General features: G+C 36.6%; 1 protein-coding gene across 1 annotated transcript in view; it reads left to right on the top strand.

The window, feature by feature from the left end:
- Positions 1-20,077, top strand: part of plcb2 (phospholipase C, beta 2) — an 84,475-nt gene that overhangs the window by 49,647 nt on the left and 14,751 nt on the right. The window contains exons 24-28 of the mRNA XM_087289855.1: positions 1,922-1,977; positions 3,041-3,119; positions 6,481-6,816; positions 10,269-10,446; positions 15,201-15,333. Coding sequence (XP_087145981.1) covers positions 1,922-1,977; positions 3,041-3,119; positions 6,481-6,816; positions 10,269-10,446; positions 15,201-15,333 — 782 coding nt within the window. The remainder of the gene's footprint in view (positions 1-1,921; positions 1,978-3,040; positions 3,120-6,480; positions 6,817-10,268; positions 10,447-15,200; positions 15,334-20,077) is intronic.

Here is a 20,077-nt window from a genome sequence, read left to right as displayed (position 1 = left end):
AATAAATCTATTTAATCTATAAACCAATTAAACTGTGTATATAAAACAATAAAATTGTCTATATAAACCATTAAGTCTGTCTATATAAACCCATAAATTTATCTATGTAAACTAAAAAATCTTTGTATATAAACCGATAAATATATCTGTATAAACCAATAAATCCATCTATCCTATAAATCGATAAATCTGTTTGTATAAACCAATAAATCTGTCTATATAAACTGGTCAATCTATATAAACTGATAAATCTGTCTATATAAACCGATAAATCTATCTATTTAAATCAATAAATCTATATGAACCAATTAATCTATCTATATAAACTGAGATTGTTTATACAAACCAATACATCTATCTAATCTATAAACCGATATATATGTCCATATAAACCGATAAATCTGTCTAAACCGATAAATCTGTCTATATAAACTGATAAATCTGTCTATATAAATTGATAAATCCATCTATATAAACTGATACATTTATTTATATAAACTGATACATCTATCTAATATATAAACCGATAAATCTGTCTAAACTGATAAATGTGTCTATTTAAACCGATAAATCTATTTAAACAGATAAATCTGTCTATATAAACCTATAAATCTATATAAACTGATAAATCTGTCTATATAAACCTATGAATCTATATAAACCTATGAATCTATATAAACCAATAAATTTGTCTATATAAGCTGATAAATCTTTCTACCGATAAATCTGTCTATATAAACCGATAAATCTGTCTTTATAAACCTAATAATCTGTTTATATAAACCGATAAATCTGTCTATATAAACCTATAAAGCTATATAAACTGATAAAGCTGTCTATATAAACCTATAAATCTATAAAAACGATAAATTTGTCTATATAAACTCTGAAATCTATATAAACCAATAAATTTGTCTATATAGACCTATATAAACCAATAAATCTGTCTATATAAACCGATAAATCTGTTTATGTAAACCTATAAAGATATATAAACCAATAAATCTGTCTATATAATCCTATAAATCTATAAACCAATAAATGTGTCTATATAAACCTAAAAATCTATATAAACTGATAAATTTGTCTATATTAACCTATATAAACCAATAAATCTGTCTCTATAAACCGATAAATCTGTCTAAACCGATAAATCTGTCTATATTAACCGATAAATCTATATAAACTGATAAATTTGTCTGTATAAACCGATATATCTATCTATAAAAACTGATAAATTTATTTATATAAATTGGTACATCTATCTAATCTATAAACTGATAAATCTGTCAATATAAACCTATAAATCTGTCAGCTTTTTATTTTTAATAAATCTACAACAATTTCAAAAACTTTTTTTTTTCACATTCTCATTATGGGGGATTGTGTGTAGAATGTTGAGAAAATAAATTAATTTAATCCTTTTTGGAATAAGGCTGTACCATAAAAAATGTGGAAAAAGTGTAGCACGGATGCACTGTATATAAACCTTTAAATCAATATAAACCGATAAAAAAAATTATATATATATATATATATATATATATATATATATATATATATATATATATATATATATATATATATATATATATATATATATATATATATATATATATATATAAACTGATAAATCTATTTTAGGCTATTTTACTACAAAAATGTAATTGTTCAAAAATACTAAACAAATTCTAACAGTGCGTTTTACTCAGAAATCTACACTACTGTTCATTAATAATTCCAAAGTGTCACTATTAAGTAACTCAAAGAATTAAACATAACATTTCATAAAACTAAAACAGTGTTTACTTGGAAACCCCATTAGTATTTGTTTTTACTGTGTACATTAACATGCTTTTATTGAGTGCAACATTAAATATTAATTCATATGCATGCTAATTAATGTTTTTTTTTTTTTTAGATTTCTCTGATGCTCTTTTCAATCCAGTGAAAACTTCAAAGCCACCGAAGACAGAGGTACAGTGAAATGCACAGCTGATAATAGCAGGCCTTTTCAAGTGCACTTTCAAAACATTAGTGCATTATTAAGTGCATGTAGTGTCCCCAGGTTGACCTGCTATGTACAAACATGTGCTTCTCTTAAATAAAAGCTCAAATAATATGTGTAGACACATCATCAATAGCTTATTGCGATTCATCTATTTTTTTTTTCTGTTTTTCATTTCAACCATATTTATTATAATTCAAATTAAAATCTGATTAAACATTTTAATGCTTTATTTTAATCTGTGGGTTAAATGTACTTACTATAGTAATTACAAGAAATTATAACATTTATGAATTATGAAATGATGAATTAATAAAGAGATTTTGTTGGTTAGTTGTGAAGTTAATTAATGTACTAAATACACAATCTAAAACTTAAATAATCAATTAAAAAACAAAGTAGACAACCTATTGAAAATGAAAAACTTTTGTGTTTGTCTTTATTGTATTTATTACTATAAATGTTGACATGAAAATAGATTGGACCAATTTTTTTTGCAAAATGATTCATATTTTTAAGGTGTTCAAAACAGCACATGCAGGTCAAAATAATGTACATGCTACAAAACTCAAAATATGCAGTAAAATTGGACTAATCAAACACACTGCAAATGTTAAATAGAATTTATAATCTCTCAAATGCATTTAGCTTATCATCAACTATGATTAAATATAAAGTGTCTGCATAATATGCATTTTTTTATTAATTTGCTCTGCTACTAGATAATATTAAGCAAAATAACAAGATGCAACAAGATAATATTAAATAACACTATTCCTTTTGATTTTACAAATGTCTCAAATGTCTGAAACCTCTTTAATGATTTACCACTGGGTGGCGATCTGAATAAATCTGCACGATTAATTAGAATTTTATTACATTACACAGTCTTTTAAAATCATGTGAATTGTCTTTTGTTCGATACACACTCTGAACTACTAATTCAAAATAAAAGATTCAAGGTTTTGAAGCTTCATAAAGCAGTTCAAGCAGCTATGACAAGTCTCACATAGCTTTTCTTCTTGTTTCCAGAGTTTGACATACGTGTGTGAATATGAGTTACCTCTAGCTGATGGAGTTCAGAAGGCTGCCACTGCTGCACCTGCTGCAGGTAAGAGATCATAGTATTCTGTCAAATACCTGACAGGTCCATTTGAAAATCTGTCTATATAAACCTATAAATCTATCTATATAAACTGATAAATCTATATAAACCAAAAAATGTATCTGCATAAATGGAAAAATCTATATAAATCGATAAATCTCTCTATATAAACTGATATAACTACGTTAACCAATAAATATATAAACCGATAAATCTATATGAACCGAATATCTATAAAAATTGATACATCGATATAAAAAAATAAATATATAAACCGATAAATCTATATACACCAATAAATATATAAACAGATAAATGTATCTATATAAACCGATACATCTCTATAAACCAATGAATATTTAAACCGATAAATTGTTCAACCAATAAATCTATATAAACCGATAAATCTCTCTATATAAACCGATACGTCTAAATAAACCAATAAATATATAAACCAATAAATTGATATAAACCGATAAATATATATCAACCGATTATCTATATAAATTGATAAATCTATTTAAAACAATAAATATATAAACTGATTAATCTATAAAAACCGATAAATATATAAACAGATAAATGTATCTATATAAACCAATACATCTATAAAAACCAATGAATATTTAAACCGATAAATTAAAACTGATAAATAAACCGATAAATCTATATAAACCAATACATCTACATAAACCAATAAATATATAAACCGATAAATATATATCAACCGATTATCTATATAAATTGATAAATCTATATAAAACAATAAATATATAAACTAATTAATCTATAAAAACCGATAAATATATAAACAGATAAATGTATCTATATAAACCAATACATCTATAAAAACCAATGAATATTTAAACCGATAAATTAAAACCGATAAATAAACCGATAAATCTATATAAACAGATAAATCTCTATATAAACCAATGCATCTATATAAACCAATAAATATATAAACCTATAAATCTATATAAACCGATAAATCTCTATATAAACATTACAACTATATAAACCAATAAATATATAAACCGATAAATCTATATGAACCGATTACTCCATCTATATAAATTGATATATCTATATAAACCATAAATATATAAACTGATAAATCTATATAACTAATAAATCTCTCTATATAAACCATTACATCTATATAAACCAATAAATATATAAACCGATAAACCTATATAAACCGATAAATCTATATAAACCAATACATCTACATAAACCAATAAATACATAAACCAATAAATCTATATGAACCGATTACTCCATCTATATAAATTGATATATCTATATAAACCATAAATAAATAAACAGATAATATCTATCTATATAAACAGATGCATCTATATTAGCCTAATTAATATTTTAATCGATAAACCGATATAAACTGATAAATTTATCTATATAAATTGATACATCTATATAAACCAATAAATATATAAACCGATAAATCTAACTATATAAACCGATAAATCAAAATAAACGAATAAATCTATCTATCTATATAAACCAATACATCTATGTAAACCAATAAATATATAAACTGATAAATCTATACAAAGTGATACATCAAAATAAAACGATAAATCTATCTATATAAACCAATAAAATTTTAAACCGATAAATCTATATAAACCAATAAATTTATCTATATAAAATGATAAATCTATATAAACTGATGAATATATAAACAGATAAATCTATCTATATAAACCGATACATATATATAAACCAATGAATGTTTAAACGGATAAATCTATATAACCGATAAATACATAAACTGATAAATTTATCTGTATAAAATAATTAATCTATATAAACTAATACATTTATCTATATAAGTCGATAAGTCTATCTATATAAACCAGTATATAAACCAGTATATGAACCGATAAATCTATATAAACCAATAAATATATTCATAAAAACCTTAACCTATTCATAATCATTGTATATCTATCTGTAAAAAACAAAATACCCCAATAAATATGTTTGTTAAATCTAACAAATCTTGCTCTATGAAACATGATAAATTTCTCTACATAAACCGACAAAAAACTAATAAAACTATCCGTATAAATTGATAAATCTATCTATATTGACTGATATAAACTAATAAATCTATCTATATAATTCAGTTTGCCTATTTATATAAACAAATGAATCTGTCTATATAAATCAAAAATCTATCTTTATGAAATAACAAATGTACCTTTATCAACTAAAAATCTATCTATATAGACTGTTATGAATCGATAAATCCAGCTATAAGAACTCATAAACCTATCTGTATAAACCATTACATTGTTGATTCGATTGTAGTTTTAAAAATACTTAAAATCAATAAAAGAAGTATTTAAAAGTGTTTAAATATGTTAAAAGTCAAAATAAAACCAAATGTTTAAATCATAAAATGCTTAAAATTGTTTAAAAATACTTTATCAAATATTCAAACCGTAAAGAAATTTTCCATTTAATAATTTTTCCAAATATTATGTTAATTTGGTTTTGTTTTTGTACATTTTTTGATGGATCGACATATAATTATTCTCCAAGAATATATTTTTTATAACAAAAAATACAAATACTCTGCTTCGATGTATTGATTTCTACAGAACTGTTGAATATATTTATAATATTTAAGGTAAGAATTTTATGAGTAACTGTAATAAATTTACCTATTTATTACATAGATTTCCACAGTTTTTTAGCCCATTATTAAATCTGTTTATTTACTTGAGTAAATGTGTGTAAATCTATATTTATTCAGTTTTTAAAATTAATTACAGTAATATTATTGACTAATATAAAAATGTTCATCCGATTTAAGTACAATACAGTGTGTACAGTAATATTTTCTGTCTTTAGTAGAGATATTATATGAGAGACTTGCTTTGTTTACCAAATAAAGTGAATCTAATTGGATTTGCATTTTAAACATTAAATAAAAGTTAGAAAGTGTTATTTTTTATTTCATATATTAAGGTTTTAGTTGTAATACTATTGTTCAAAAAGGTAATGATTCGCACTCATCAAGTAATCGCTTCGCACTGTTTTAATTTTTACATTCTTCGGGTGATACTAAAACACAAACTTATTTTGATACTCCCGAAATAATTCCTCAGAAATCCGTAGGTTTTTTACCAAAGTTCTCTGCAGAAATAGCAAAAAAATGTCCGCAGATTCCATCTGGCCCTACTAATTACACACTAAGATGGTGCTCAGTTATTAACAACGCTGCTTCATATTATTAATGGTTGCATCTAATTCTGTCACTGCTGATTTGTTATATCTCTCTATGTAATCTGGATCATTTGTGTGTGTTTGTGTTTATGAATTCATCACATGCAAGAACCGAAAGAAGCTGAATCTGCAGAGACTCCAGCAGAGGGCGGCGCTGCTCCTCCGGCTGAGCAAAACACCACTGAAACAAAACCAGAGGAGAAACCAGAGCCTGAAGCAAAGCCAGAACCAGAGCCTGAAGCAAAACCAGAACCAGAGCCTGAAGCAAAACCAGAGCCAGAACCTGAGCCAAAGCCAGAGGAGAAAACTGAACCAGAGCCAGATCCCAAACCAGAGGAAAAAGTAGAAGCAGAACCAACACCTGAAGAAACCCCTGAAGCTGTTGTTGATGCTGCTGTAACTGAGAGTAAAGAATCCAGTGAGGAAACCCCTGCTGATCCGTCAGGTGCGTCACTTTATTCTTCCCACTTTTGAATTAATAGTAAACATTGGTGTGTTTCTGAATCATACTATAGAAAAATACTTGAATTAACAATAAACATACAAATAATAAACAAATAACCCATACTGCTGTCTTTAAGTGCAACACTCACCAACCAGGTACACCTTACTAGTACCTGGTTGGACCCACTTTGGCCTTCAGAACTGACAAGGTTGGACGTTTAGAGATGCTCTTCTGCAGATCTCGGTCGCAATGAATGCTCATTTGAGTTACTGTTGCCTTTCTATCAGCTGGAACCAGTCTGGCCATTCTCCTCTGACCTCTGGCATCAACAAGGCATTTGCGCCCACAGAACTGCCGCTTACTGGATATTTCCTCTTTGTCAGACCATTCTCTGTAAACCCTAGAGATGGTTGTCCGTGAAAATCCCAGTAGATCAGCAGTTTCTGAAATACTCATAGCAGCCCATCTGGCAGCAACAACCATGCCACGTTCAAAGTCTCCTTTCTTCCCCATTCTGATGCTCGCTTTGAACTGCAGCAGATCATCTTGATCATATCTGCATGCTTGAATGCATTGAGTTGCTGCCATGTAATTGGCTGATTAGAAATCTGCAGTAACGAGCAGTTGTACCTAATAAAGTGGCCGGTAAGTGTATATTATAGTACAAAACATGTTATGTAGTTAAACATAAGTACACTACAGCATTTATTAGTTCATCAGATCTTTAATATAGTATATATTACCAATATTAAATGTATTAATTATTGATTAATATATAATACTATAATAGTTACTCTGTAAAAAGTGGAAACTTAAACAAATTGCTTTGTCTTGTCACAATTAAACGAATTAAGTTTGACAAACTTAATTTATAACAGTTTTCAGTAATAAATTAAGTTAGTTATTTAAAGTGTACCAGGTTATAGTAAGTTCACTCATTCATTTATTTTCTTGTCGGCTTAGTCCCTTTATTAATCTGGGGTCGCCACAGCGGAATGAACCGCCAACTTATCCAGCAAGTTTTTAGAGAGGGTGCTCGCTGCAGAGCCATTTGAGGAGAGGTGAGCTCCAGAGAGGGGGAGCATGAGCTGTCGCTCCTCCTCCTGTAAGCTGTTTTAATGCGTACACCAACCCCACCCCTAACCCTACCCCCAGTGACATCACGCGTAGAAGAAGTGCAAAAAAGGTGGAGCTCAAGCTTAAGCTCCCCCTCTCTGGAGCTCACCTCTCCTCAAATGGCTCTGCAGCGAGCACCACTTGAGTTTTTACGCAGCCGCAACCCATCTCTGGGAAACATCCACACATACACACACACACACACACTACGGACAATTTAGCCTACCCAATTCACCTGTACCGCATGTCTTTGGACTGTGGGGGAAACCAGAGCACCCGGAGGAAACCCACGCGAACACAGGGAGAACATGCAAACTCCACACAGAAACGCCAACTGAGCAGAGGATCGAACCAGCGACCTTCTTGCTGTGAGGCGAACGTGCTACGCACTGCGCCACTGCGTTGCCGGTTATAGTAAGTTATTTATGGCAAGTATAAGTATTGTTCACTGTCAATAATGAGCAGTACTTGTATTTGCCACAAAACATTAAAGTATTATTTTTATAACAATGGAAGGGAATTATTTGTACTGTAATAAAATAACTTTTTACTATTATTATTTTTATATTTACAATATTATATTGAATGACTGTACTGTATGTACTGTTCCATTCTAGTTTTCTAAAATAAATTACTTAAACCTAAAACTAAAACACCTAAATAACTAACTTAATTTATTACTGAAAAGTGTTAATTAGTTTGTCCAACATAATTCATTTAATTGTAACAAGTCGAAGTAATTTGTTTACATTTTCACTTTTTACAGGCATAGTTCACCCAAAACTGAAAATTCTGTCATCATTTACTTATCATAACTTGTCACAAACCTGTTTGACTTTCTTTCACCGGTTGAACATAAAAGTAGATATTTTGAAAAATGCTGAATAATCTGTAACCATTGACTTCTTGTTTGTTTTTCATATTATGGACGTCAATGGTTACAAGTTTCTTACAGTTATCACAATGGCATATTTTGTGTTCAACAGAAGAAAGAAACCACTTGAATTGTCCCCATGCAATGGGAAAAGGTACTGTTTGGTGATGGTTGACATGTGATCAAAATGGGCTGAAGTTTTTCCAACCTCAAAACAAGATTCGGCTGCGGTAGCAAAAGCGTTACTGACTGAAATTGTGCCGATATGGGGAATACCACGAAAAATAAGTTCAGATAATGGTAATCATTTTGATAATGAAGCAATCAAACAAGTGGGCCAATATTTGGAAATTGATTTGAGAACATACACGTATTGTAGTTACAATCTGGCTTCAGGTGGAGCTGTGGAAAGAGAAAATGGCACCCTGAAAAACAAATTGGCAAAATGTTGTGAAGACACAGGGCTTACATGGGTTCAAGCTCTACCCGTTGTCGTAGATATGGAGTCATTTTAATGTGGAAAGGTATTTTAGATCCTGTTTGAATGTATTCTAACTTAAATATTGCTCTTTGCTATTTAAATTGTCATAGAAGCAGATGTAGAATACAAACATAGACGCTTTATTAGTCCTAGTTGATTATATAAATACCACTGCTGTGTTTAAAAGAAGGTCAACTCACTGTGGTTAGCAGCATTAAAGGGCACCTATCATGCAAAAATCACTTTTATAAGGGGTTTAAACACAGTTGTGTGTCAGCAAGGTGTGAATATCTGCAGCCTCTAATGGTCAACATCAATTAATTCTATTTTCTATAGTCAGACTTGATATAAACAGTCTGCAGAAACACTTTGATTGACATTCTCCATTTGTACGTGTCATCAGAGGGGGAAAGCCCCGCCCACTAGTGCCCATCTCTCCCTCATTAGCATAAACAGCAGCCCTGAGTGAGAAGCAGCCGTCTGTCTATAAGCCATTAGAGTGTTTGAGCTGCTGAAGATAATGTCAGCATAGACTAAGAGGATTATAGATGTGGAGTTTTAGATGACACACAAATGAACAGCGACAGGAGTCTTCAGAGACTGACAGAAGCATGAAGCACACACTCACACTGACAACATGCACACCCTAGTCACACACTAGTCCAGTTTTGAATCTGCCACAATGCTGACACGTTGTAGCTCCGCCCTCTTTTGAAAAGAGCACAATCTCATTTGCATTTAAAGCGACAGTCATCAAAACAGCACAATTAGGATCAAAGCCTAAAAGGGTCAGTTTCAGAGAGTTAGAGAACATTATCAGTGTGCTATTTTGAGCTTAAACTTCACACACACACACACACACACACTAGGGACATTAGAGACTTATTTTACATCTTGTAAACACAGGGATATCAGGTCCCCTTTAAACTGTTATCGTTTACTGAATGATCACATGCAGACTGACTGTGTTGTGTGTTTCAGACCCCATCACTGTGAGCTGTGAAGAGCTGCAGCAGCACAAGAACTTCCTGAAGGTCACCAAGAAGCAGGAGAAAGACCTGAAAGACATGGAGAAGAAGTTCCAGAAGAGACGAGAAGACCTCATTCAGAAATACAGCGACCAGTTCAAAGCCCTCAAGAAGAAGAACAGCACCAAGAAGTAAACAAGACACACTCTCATTTAAGTATTTATATTTGCGGCCGCTGTATTTTTTGAAGATAGATGTTTATTTTATGATAGACATTATATTTAATTATTTCTCTGACAGAACTTTACAATACAGCTCTATTAATTGACTTAATAAAATAGATCAGGGGTCTCAAACTCAAATTGGTGAAGAGCCAATTCAATTCATCTTTATTTCTCTAGCGCTTTTAAGGCTGCTTTCACACCTGTGAATCGATTCAGTTGTTCTGAAACAGAGATTACAATTGTTACATTGTTGCTCTTTGCTCTTGGAGCGGTTCGCTTTCACACTGCAAAGTTTCTAATCGGACTAAAAGAGCTAAAACAAGTCACGTGCGAGTAAACTCTCCTTACATTGGTCAGAGTGTCAGGGTTTGTTTTGCAGCGTCCCAGCAGCTGTCAGGAGAGGTGGTGGTTTGGTGGTGATTGACAGGGTGTGCGCGACGTGTCTGAGGAGAGATGTGGTGGGGAGGGGTGAGAAGGGTGCGCGACGATGCCTATTAGAGGACCGGGAGGGAGACGCAAGATTACCGGGAGATCATCACTCGTTTGCGGGCATCCGGAGACTCGCGAAACTTCCCGCCATACTCATAATTCTCTCTTCATATAGCCGTAAGCCTATTACATATCCATAGAACACTGTGATATAACCGCGCTCGGATCGGATCGCTTTCTCACTGCAATCGAACCGCTCCAGAGTTCGTTTCAATTGAGCCGAGACCACCTCATTCAAGCGATCTCGGAGCGATCACTTTGGCGCGGAACAGAGTGCGATTGCCCTGTTCACATATGCCAAACGAACCGCGCTAACTGGGCAAACGAGACACGTTCCGAAACAAGAGTGTAGGTGTGAAAGCACCCTAAAATGTAGATTGTGTCAAAGCAGCTTCACATAGAAGATTATAGTGAATTGAAACAGTGTCAGTCCAGTTTAGTTTAGTTCAGTTCTGTGTGGTTTAATATTCAGTGCTGAGAGTCCAAAAACTGAAGAGCAAATCCATCGATGCAAGCCAGTGGCGACAGTGGTGAGGAAAAAACCTCACCAATTGACGAAACTGAAGAAAAAACCTCCAGAGAAACCAGCCTCCATTGGGCACGGCCATTTGTCCTATGGCCAAACGTCTTGTGCAGAACTGCAGTCTTGGCGCCGGTGGCTGGAGAATGCTGGACGTCAGCGAAGACTTGTCTGTCCCTGGAGTGTCACAGGAATCAGACTCGTGCTCTCCACTCCTCTAAGACCACAGGATACGGCCTGGCCCAGAATTATGGAAACCTTGGGATCATCTCGTCGCTGGTCTTGGATCACATCAGTGGCGCTGCATAGTCTCTGAGGGCCTCGGGATGAGTATCCCCAGGTGGAAATAGAGAATAAAGAGAATAATTAGCGTAGCTGCTGTTCATAGTGTTTATAAACGAGAGGTGTGGAGCACATTCATGTATCATACCGCTGTGTAATGCATTGAGTTTATGCTTTACTAAAAAGTAAAGCCACAGCCATAGCCACTGTTGGAAGTGGTGTTAGTGAGGCCAGCAGGGGGCGTTCAACCTGAGGTCTATGTGAGTCCTAATGCCCCAGTGAAAGTGAAGGAGACACTACACTGTCAGTGGGCGCCGTCTTTCGGATGAGACGATAAACCGAGCTCCTGACTCTCTGTGGTCATTAAAAATCTCATGGCACTTCTCGTGAAAGAGCAGGGGTGTAACCCAGGTGTCCTGGCCAAAGTCCCTCTATCGGCCCTTACAATCATGGCCTCCCAATCATCCCCTTCCACCGAATTGGCTCTATCACTGTCTCTCCACTCCACTAATAGCTGGTGTGTGGTGAGCACACTGGCGCCGTTGTCCTGTGGCAGCCGTCGCATCATCCAAGTGGATGCTGCACACTGGTGGTGGTGTGGAGAGACCCCCCTCATGATTGTGAAGCGCTTTGGGTGTATGGCCATACACAATAAATGCGCTATATAAATACACACTAATTAAATTAATAATAATAATTAAAAAGATAGGTCTTTAGGCAAGGCAAGGCAAGGGAAGTTTATTTATATAGCACATTTCATACACAATGGCAATTCAAAGTGCTTTACATAAACAAGTGCTTTACATTAATCTAGTCTTGAACTGCGAGAGTGTGTCTGAGCCTCAGATGTTATCAGGAAGGCTGTTCCAGAGTTTAGGAGCCATAAATGAAAAGGCTCGATCTCCTTTAGTGGACTTTGCTATTCTAGGTACCACCAGAAGCCCTCAGTTTTGAGATCTTAAAGAGCGGGGTGAATTGTAGTATCAGTGACTGACATTTCATTGGAGGGCCGCTTTATAATTCAGTAGCAACAAAAAAAGTGGAAACCTGATGTAATGCACTAACATAAACATAAACGGCTCCCGATTAGAATTCAAATCAATTCAGCTTCATTTGTATAGCGCTTTTACAATGTAGATTGTGTCAAAGCAGCTTCACATAAATGATTATAGTAACTGGATCAGGGTAATTCAGTTCTTAGTGTTTAAGTTCAGTTCAGTGTGGTTTAAAATCATTATTGAGAGTCCAAACACTGAAGAGCAAATCTATCGTTGTGTAGCTCTACCGATCCTGAACGATGTAAGCCAGTGGCGACAGCGGAGAGGGAAAAAAAACTTCACCTGATAGGAGAGTGAAGAAAAAAAACCTGGAGAGAAACCAGACTCAGTTGGGCACGACCATTTTAATTTCTCCGCTGGCCAAAAGTCTTGTGCAGAGCTGCAGTCTCAGCGGTGGAGGCTGGAAGCTGGCCTCAGCCAGGGCCGGAGCAAGCTGAACTGTCGCTCTAGGCAGAGGACAATCATGCCACCCTCAACCCCAATGTTAAAACGAAAGTGACCGGTTATGAAAATGAAGTGAGGTGTCGCGGACCTCTTTTCCAGCGTACTATGCGCAGATATAACTGAGGACGCGCGGTTGCTGAGGGCGGGAGGGAGGTGTCGCGTACACTGCGCTCTCAATTCTGCTGCCCTATGCGCGGATATGACTGAGGAAGCGCGGGTGTCACGGACCTCAATTCTGCCGCCCTATGCGCGGATGTAACTGAGGAAACGCAGGTGCTGATGGAGGTGTCGCTGACGCCGCCCTCTCTATTTTGTCGTCCATGCGCGAATATATTTGAGGACGCGGGTGGTGAGGGAGGTGTCGCGGACATAACTGAGGCAGGTGGTAAGGGAGGTGTCACGGATGCCGCCCTCTCTATACTGCCGCCCTAGGTCGCCTCTATGGATGCGCCGGCCCTGGCCTCAGCGAAGACTCGTCTGTCCCTGGAGCGTCACTGGAATCAGTCTCATGCTCTCTACTCCCCCATGACCACCAGCGCAGCAGCAGCTCAGGATACGGCCTAGTCCTGGATATGGAAACCTTGGGATCATCTTGTCGCTTGTCTTGGATCCAATCAGTGACTCCGCATAATCTGAGGACCTCGGGATGAGTATCCCCAGGTGGAAATGGAGAAAATCAACATGTAAATCAGCCAGCAGAGTATCAGTAACGGACTTTTATTGGTCATTTTTGTAAATTGCATGACTTACATACCTGTTAAGTTTCATGCCAGTAACCTGGTTTGCTCTGTAAAGCAGTGAGGTATTGCGTGTGTATTACACACTGTATTAGTATTACACTGGCAGACATGTGTACTAAAAGAATGTTTTTCCCTTGCTCTTGAACCACATCTGAGAGATTAAAACGGCTTTAACACACACCTTTTAAAGTTGTGTCACAAAAACACTTCGTAATCCACTCAACCCGCTATTGAAACCCATTTTCAGAGCGCAGATTACCGGTTGTAAACGCTGTAAATGGAAGTTCTAAACATCCTCCGGAAGACGCTGGTTGCTAAGGCACCCTCCATGCAGAAGCCAAGAAAAAGATTTATACAGTGTCATAAAAAATGCTGCTATATCGATGTGCGTATTGCACTTCCAGCCAGCCGTGTATCCGATCTAGACTTTACCTCAACCCTCCCCATCATTCTCACTCTCTTCTCATGTGGGATGATGGGCCAAATTACGGTTAGCGTGGACCATCTTTGGTCAGACTCTGGTCTATGTAAACTCCTGTCGCGGTTCATTTGTGCGTCATCTAAAACTCCACATCTATAATCCTCTTAGTCTATGCTGACATTATCTTCAGCAGCTCAAACACTCTAATGGCTAATGGACAGACGGCTGCTTCTCACTCAGGGCTGCTGTTTATGCTAATGAGGGAGAGATGGGCACTAGTGGGCGGGGCTTTCCCCCTCTAATGACTCATACAAATGGAGAATGTCAATCAAAGTGTTTTGGCAGTCTGTTTACATCAAGTCTGACTATAGAAAATATAATTAATTCATGTTTACCATGAGAGACTGGAGATATTCACACACTGCTGACACACAACTGTGTTTAAACCCCTTATAAAAGGGATTTTTGCATAATAATGATGATGATCATGACGATGAAAAGCCTTTATTTGTCACATACACTTTTACATGTAGTGAAATCGGACCCCTCCGACCATAGAATAGGTCCCCTTTTGTTTCTAGTAGCACTGACAGTGAAACTTGTTAGCCTGCTTTGGATCAGGTTAGCTGCAAAACAATTCTGTAGTCAATGAATTTGGCTTTATTTAGCCTGCTTTTGATGCAACTGACCCAGGACTAATTTTAGTCAGGATAGTGTGAAAATCCCAGCTTTAATCCCTCATCTTGTTTTTGTGCAATACTCCACAGAAATGGAGCTGAAGGATCAGATCCAGCAGACCAGATGAATGAACTGAAGCAGAAGCTGAAGTCAGAGCTCAGAGCAGTGCTGGTGGAGCAACACGATCAGCTCAAGAAGAAGAAAGAACAACACAACACCGAGGTACAATAATCTACAAATACAGTGGTTCCTCGTTATTCGTGGGAGTTACATTATAAAAATAGCCCGCAGTTGGTGAAAACCGTGAAGTAGTTAGCTTTATTTTTTACAATTATTCTAGGTGTTTTAAGGCTGTAAACAGTGTTGGCGAGCTACTTGAAAAATGTAGTGAACTAAGCTATTAGCTACTCTACTTAAAATGTAGCTTAATTACACCTCCAACCCATTCACACGGAGCGTCAGCGTCAACGCTTCCCATTCACTTTAAATGGGTGACGTCAGGCGTTGCCGAACTGCATTGTGGATCCGTCTGTGCCGTTTCAGACGCGTTGCTCGCTGCAGAAGTTGGGACTGGCTCAACTTTTCAAGCGCCGACGGAAGCGTCAGCCAATCAGATCGCTGTATGCAAATCCACCAGCTAGACAGTGGCCTATTGCTGACTGAATTTCATTGGCTGACGCTACTATGACGATCGCCTTAACCCCAACTTCAGACGCGCCTTCAGTCCAGCGCTGAAGCCTCGTGTGAATGGGGCATAAGGCTGCGTCCAAAACCGCCTACTACTCAGTAGGTACTGCATTTGAATTTAAACGTACTACTCGGCCGTTAGAAAAGTACGCTCTATACAGTATGAATGTGAAAAGTATGAATGGAAATCAGACGTACAGCATCCGCCATTTTGTCACCTACCTGCATCAGTTGCGTCGCTTCACTCCCATTCATGAATACTCTTGCGGGCATAATTATTATTATTATTATTATTATTATTATTATTATTATTATTATTATTATTATTATTATTGTATTTCAGCCACACTGTACATTATATTAGGCCTGCATTTATTATTTGTATTAAATTATTTATCATTTTTATTTATTTATTTCCGCCATCATGTGCATTATAATCAGCCTACGATTATTATTTTATTATTATTATATTATTATTATTACTATTATTATTATTATTATTATTATTATTAATGATTATTTTATTGTTATTATTGTTATTACTATTATTATTATTAATAATAATAATTATTTTTATTGTATTTCAGCCATACTGTACATTATATTAGGCCTGCTGTTATTATTTTTATTAATATTATTTATAATTTTTATTTATTTATTTCCGCCATACTGTGCATTACATTTAGCCTATGATTTTTATTATATTATTATTATTATTTAATATTTTTTTTTAAATCAGCCCTACTTTGCATTCCATTCAGCTACTGCTATTATTTTAAATATTATTCAATTATGTTACATACACACACACACACACACACACACACACACTCGTGTCCCGCTGGCTGTTGTCCAAGACTCTCTCCAGGTATTGATTGACCCATAGTGAGTTGATCTGCATGGATCGAGGTCAATCATGTCCTTTAAACCTGACCGACCCGCGACACATCTTACACTCATATCGACTGCACTCACTGTGCTCAGCTCAGAGATAACAACACACACACACACACACACACACACACCTACTGCTCATATCCTCTCGCTCAGCACTGTATGATTACAGTCACCATGCAGATATTTTTCTTTCACAGAACAGCAGGTTTGATTTTGTTGGACAGTAAGCTTGCTTTGTTTACAGTTTTACAGTAATTTAACAGACTAATTGCATTTACTGTACCTGCATACCTTGCTAGTTTCAAGGCAAACCAGGGTACATTTTCAGATGGTTTGATTATTGTGATTTTGAAAACTCACGGTAAATCCTTTAAGACAAAGATTGTCTAATTGGGAAAGGCTCCAATGTTTAAGAGCCCCTAGCATGCATTAAAAAAGGTCAATATTTGGGTTGCACACATATTCTGAATGCCTTCGGTAGAATTCAAATGAGCCATTTTAATCTAGATTAATTCCAAGATTACAGTGAGATTAATCTAGATTAAAAAATGTATCTATGCCCACCTATAGACTGATTTCACGCGGCCGCCATTTTTAACAGCAAAATCGAGGCTGCGGTGAGAAGAAGAGTCACAGAGGAATGTTGTGTACCTGGCTGTTTATCTCATCAGCGAAGAGAAAGTGACACAAATTTATACTTTCACCACCTTCCGAGTGACTCGAAGGTCCGTTCCGAATGAATAGTGAAAATAAAGAGTGATATCAGAGCTCATTTCCAGCTAAGCTAAGGGAAATGGCACTAGCTAGCTAACATTTTCTTTCCCAAACTAACATTTTAGATGCCATTTATCAAACTCAAGTTAATGAACTGATTCTTTCGATATATTAAGGCCCGTGCACACCGAGACGTTTTTTTGCTCGCATTTTCCGCCTCGTAACTAAATAAAGGGCGTCAAAGTGATTGTGCACACCAACTCGCAAAACGCCAGGCGCAAAAGTGTCATTTTTAAAAAACGCCTCATGCTCGTTTTTTTCGCGCGGCGGCAAAACCTTTTCCACCAATCAGATCGGCACTTTTGTTCACGTGCACGAAGCTACTGAAGTTACAGTGAACAGCCCTTGGAGGCGCTCAAGCGCAAAACTGTCAATGCGAGCGCACATTGAAGAAGATGCCCAGAGGCGATATGAACGTGGAGCTGCTCATTGCTCTGTGAACACTAATCATTTCTTCATCGCTAGAGCTGGAGCTGCTGCTTGAACCATCCATGATTGTTCGAGTCACCAGTAACTTTATAAACAAACGTGTGAACTTCCTCTCTTCCTTCTCTTCTTCAGTGTTATAAGCGGATGTCAGAAGCTTAAAGTTGTGCAGCGCCATCTAACGTCAAAAGAGGGATTTAGCATACTCTTCAGCTTGACGCCAGTGAATAGCACTTGGGTTTGAACACTGAAAAACGTCTCGTAAAACGCTGCCGATTAAACGCAAACTAAAAACGTCCCGGTGTGTAGGAGCCTTTAGACTTGTCACGATACAAAATTTCGGTACTGAAATGCTTAAAAAAAATAAAACGTTCATTTCCCGTTAACATTTAAGCACTGTTGATGGCGTTCTTAAACAGCGCTGATTTGCCATGGTGTTCACGTGCTCAACAGAAATGACTGTGATTGGCTGAGAAGGTCATCAGTTCACCCTCCGCTGTTTACCAAGCACAAACACAGACGAGTGATCTGCTGATGAATCAACTGATCTTCACAGCTTTAAAACGCTGCGATGTCCGTCTATCTGTGTTTGCAATCAGTAAAGAGCTGTGAACTGATGACCTTCACAGCCAATCACAGTCATTTCTGTTGAGCACTTGTGAATACTATGGTAAATCAGAGCTGTTTATGAACGTGGTTGAATGTTAGCGGGAAATGGACGTTTTGAAAAGTTCAGTACCAGGATAACACTATTACAGACAACACGAGGGTGTGCTGCAGAGGACTGCAGTGTTCTATCACTCACCGGGCTACATAGGCTGAAGCGTCTCCACTGCTGGCATGAACTAATAATAATAATAATAATTCGTTACATTTATATAGCGCTTTTCTGGGCACTCAAAGCGCTTTACACAATGGGGGGGGAATCTCCTCATCCACCACCAGTGTGCAGCATCCACCTGGATGACGCGACGGCAGCCATTTTGCGCCAGACCGCACACCACACACCAGCTGATTGGTGGAGAGGAGACAGAGTGATGATATGCCAATCATGATATGGGGATGGTTAGGAGGCCATGATGGACAGAGGCCAGTGGGCAGATTTGGCCAGGATGCCGGGGTTAAACCCCTACTCTTTTTCGAAGGACATCCTGGGATTTTTAACGACCACAGAGAGTCGGGACCTCGGTTTAACGTCTCATCCGAAAGACGGCGCTCACTGAGCAGTATAGAGTCCCCATCACTATACTGGGGCATTAGGACCCACACAGACCGCAGGTTGGGCGCCCCCTGCTGGCCTCACTAACACCACTTCCGGCAGCAACCTAGCTTTCCCAAGTGGTCTCCCATCCAGGTACTGACCGGGCGCAGCCCTGCTTAGCTTCAGTGGGCGACCATGTGAGAGTTGCAGAGAGCTAGCTGCCGGCTAGGAGCTGCCGGCTAACTGAAACCTAGGAGGACACTTGAGCGTATCACTCTTAAAGAGATTGAGATGTTGTTTGATGCCTAAATTGCTTTTAATTGTTTAAATGAAACTTACTGGATGATATTAAAGTGATGTTTACACCATTTCTGCATTTTGAAATCTCAGCAGCAGCTGGAGGTTTATAGTCCACAGCAGGTTACAGTGTTGGTCCTATACTTCTGTGTTTCTTCCCACCGCAGCCTCGCTTTCGTGTTTTAAAATGGCAGCCGTCCCTGCTGGCCATGACACCCCCCACTTTCGGTTAAAGTCTACTTCAGAATTTTTTCAAAAGATGCATGATTAATGGGCGGAGCTCCGCGAGCATCGGGCAGGAGTGGGCGTGGCCAGCAGGGGAGAACGTGAGCGAACGAAGCTAGCTCTCAAAATGAGACAAACCGTGAGGAGACGCATGAGTTTATAGTTTACAAAGTTAAAATGCAAAGAAATGAACAGTGATTTAATGCCCTGCTACATTTGTTATTCGTAATTTCATATACAGACAACCACAATTTATATCATTATAAAGATAAGTGTGTTCATGTAAACACTATAAATGAGGACTCTCCCTCAATCCCCGTATCCAGCAGACTCAGTGCAGCAGGTCTCCTGTCCTGTCTATTTTAACCATTTGTCCTGCTGGTAATCTGTAGGATTTAGGCAAACACAGCAGCACAGTGATGTGTCTGAATGTGAACGAACTCCTGATAAAAGACAGCG

This window comes from Danio rerio, chromosome 17, assembly GCF_052040795.2.
Source record: "Danio rerio strain M-AB ecotype USA chromosome 17, GRCz13ab, whole genome shotgun sequence".
In the NCBI taxonomy this organism is placed as follows: domain Eukaryota; kingdom Metazoa; phylum Chordata; class Actinopteri; order Cypriniformes; family Danionidae; genus Danio; species Danio rerio.
The sequence above is the reverse complement of the archived record's forward strand: the minus strand, read 5'-3'. Positions and strand labels throughout refer to the sequence as shown.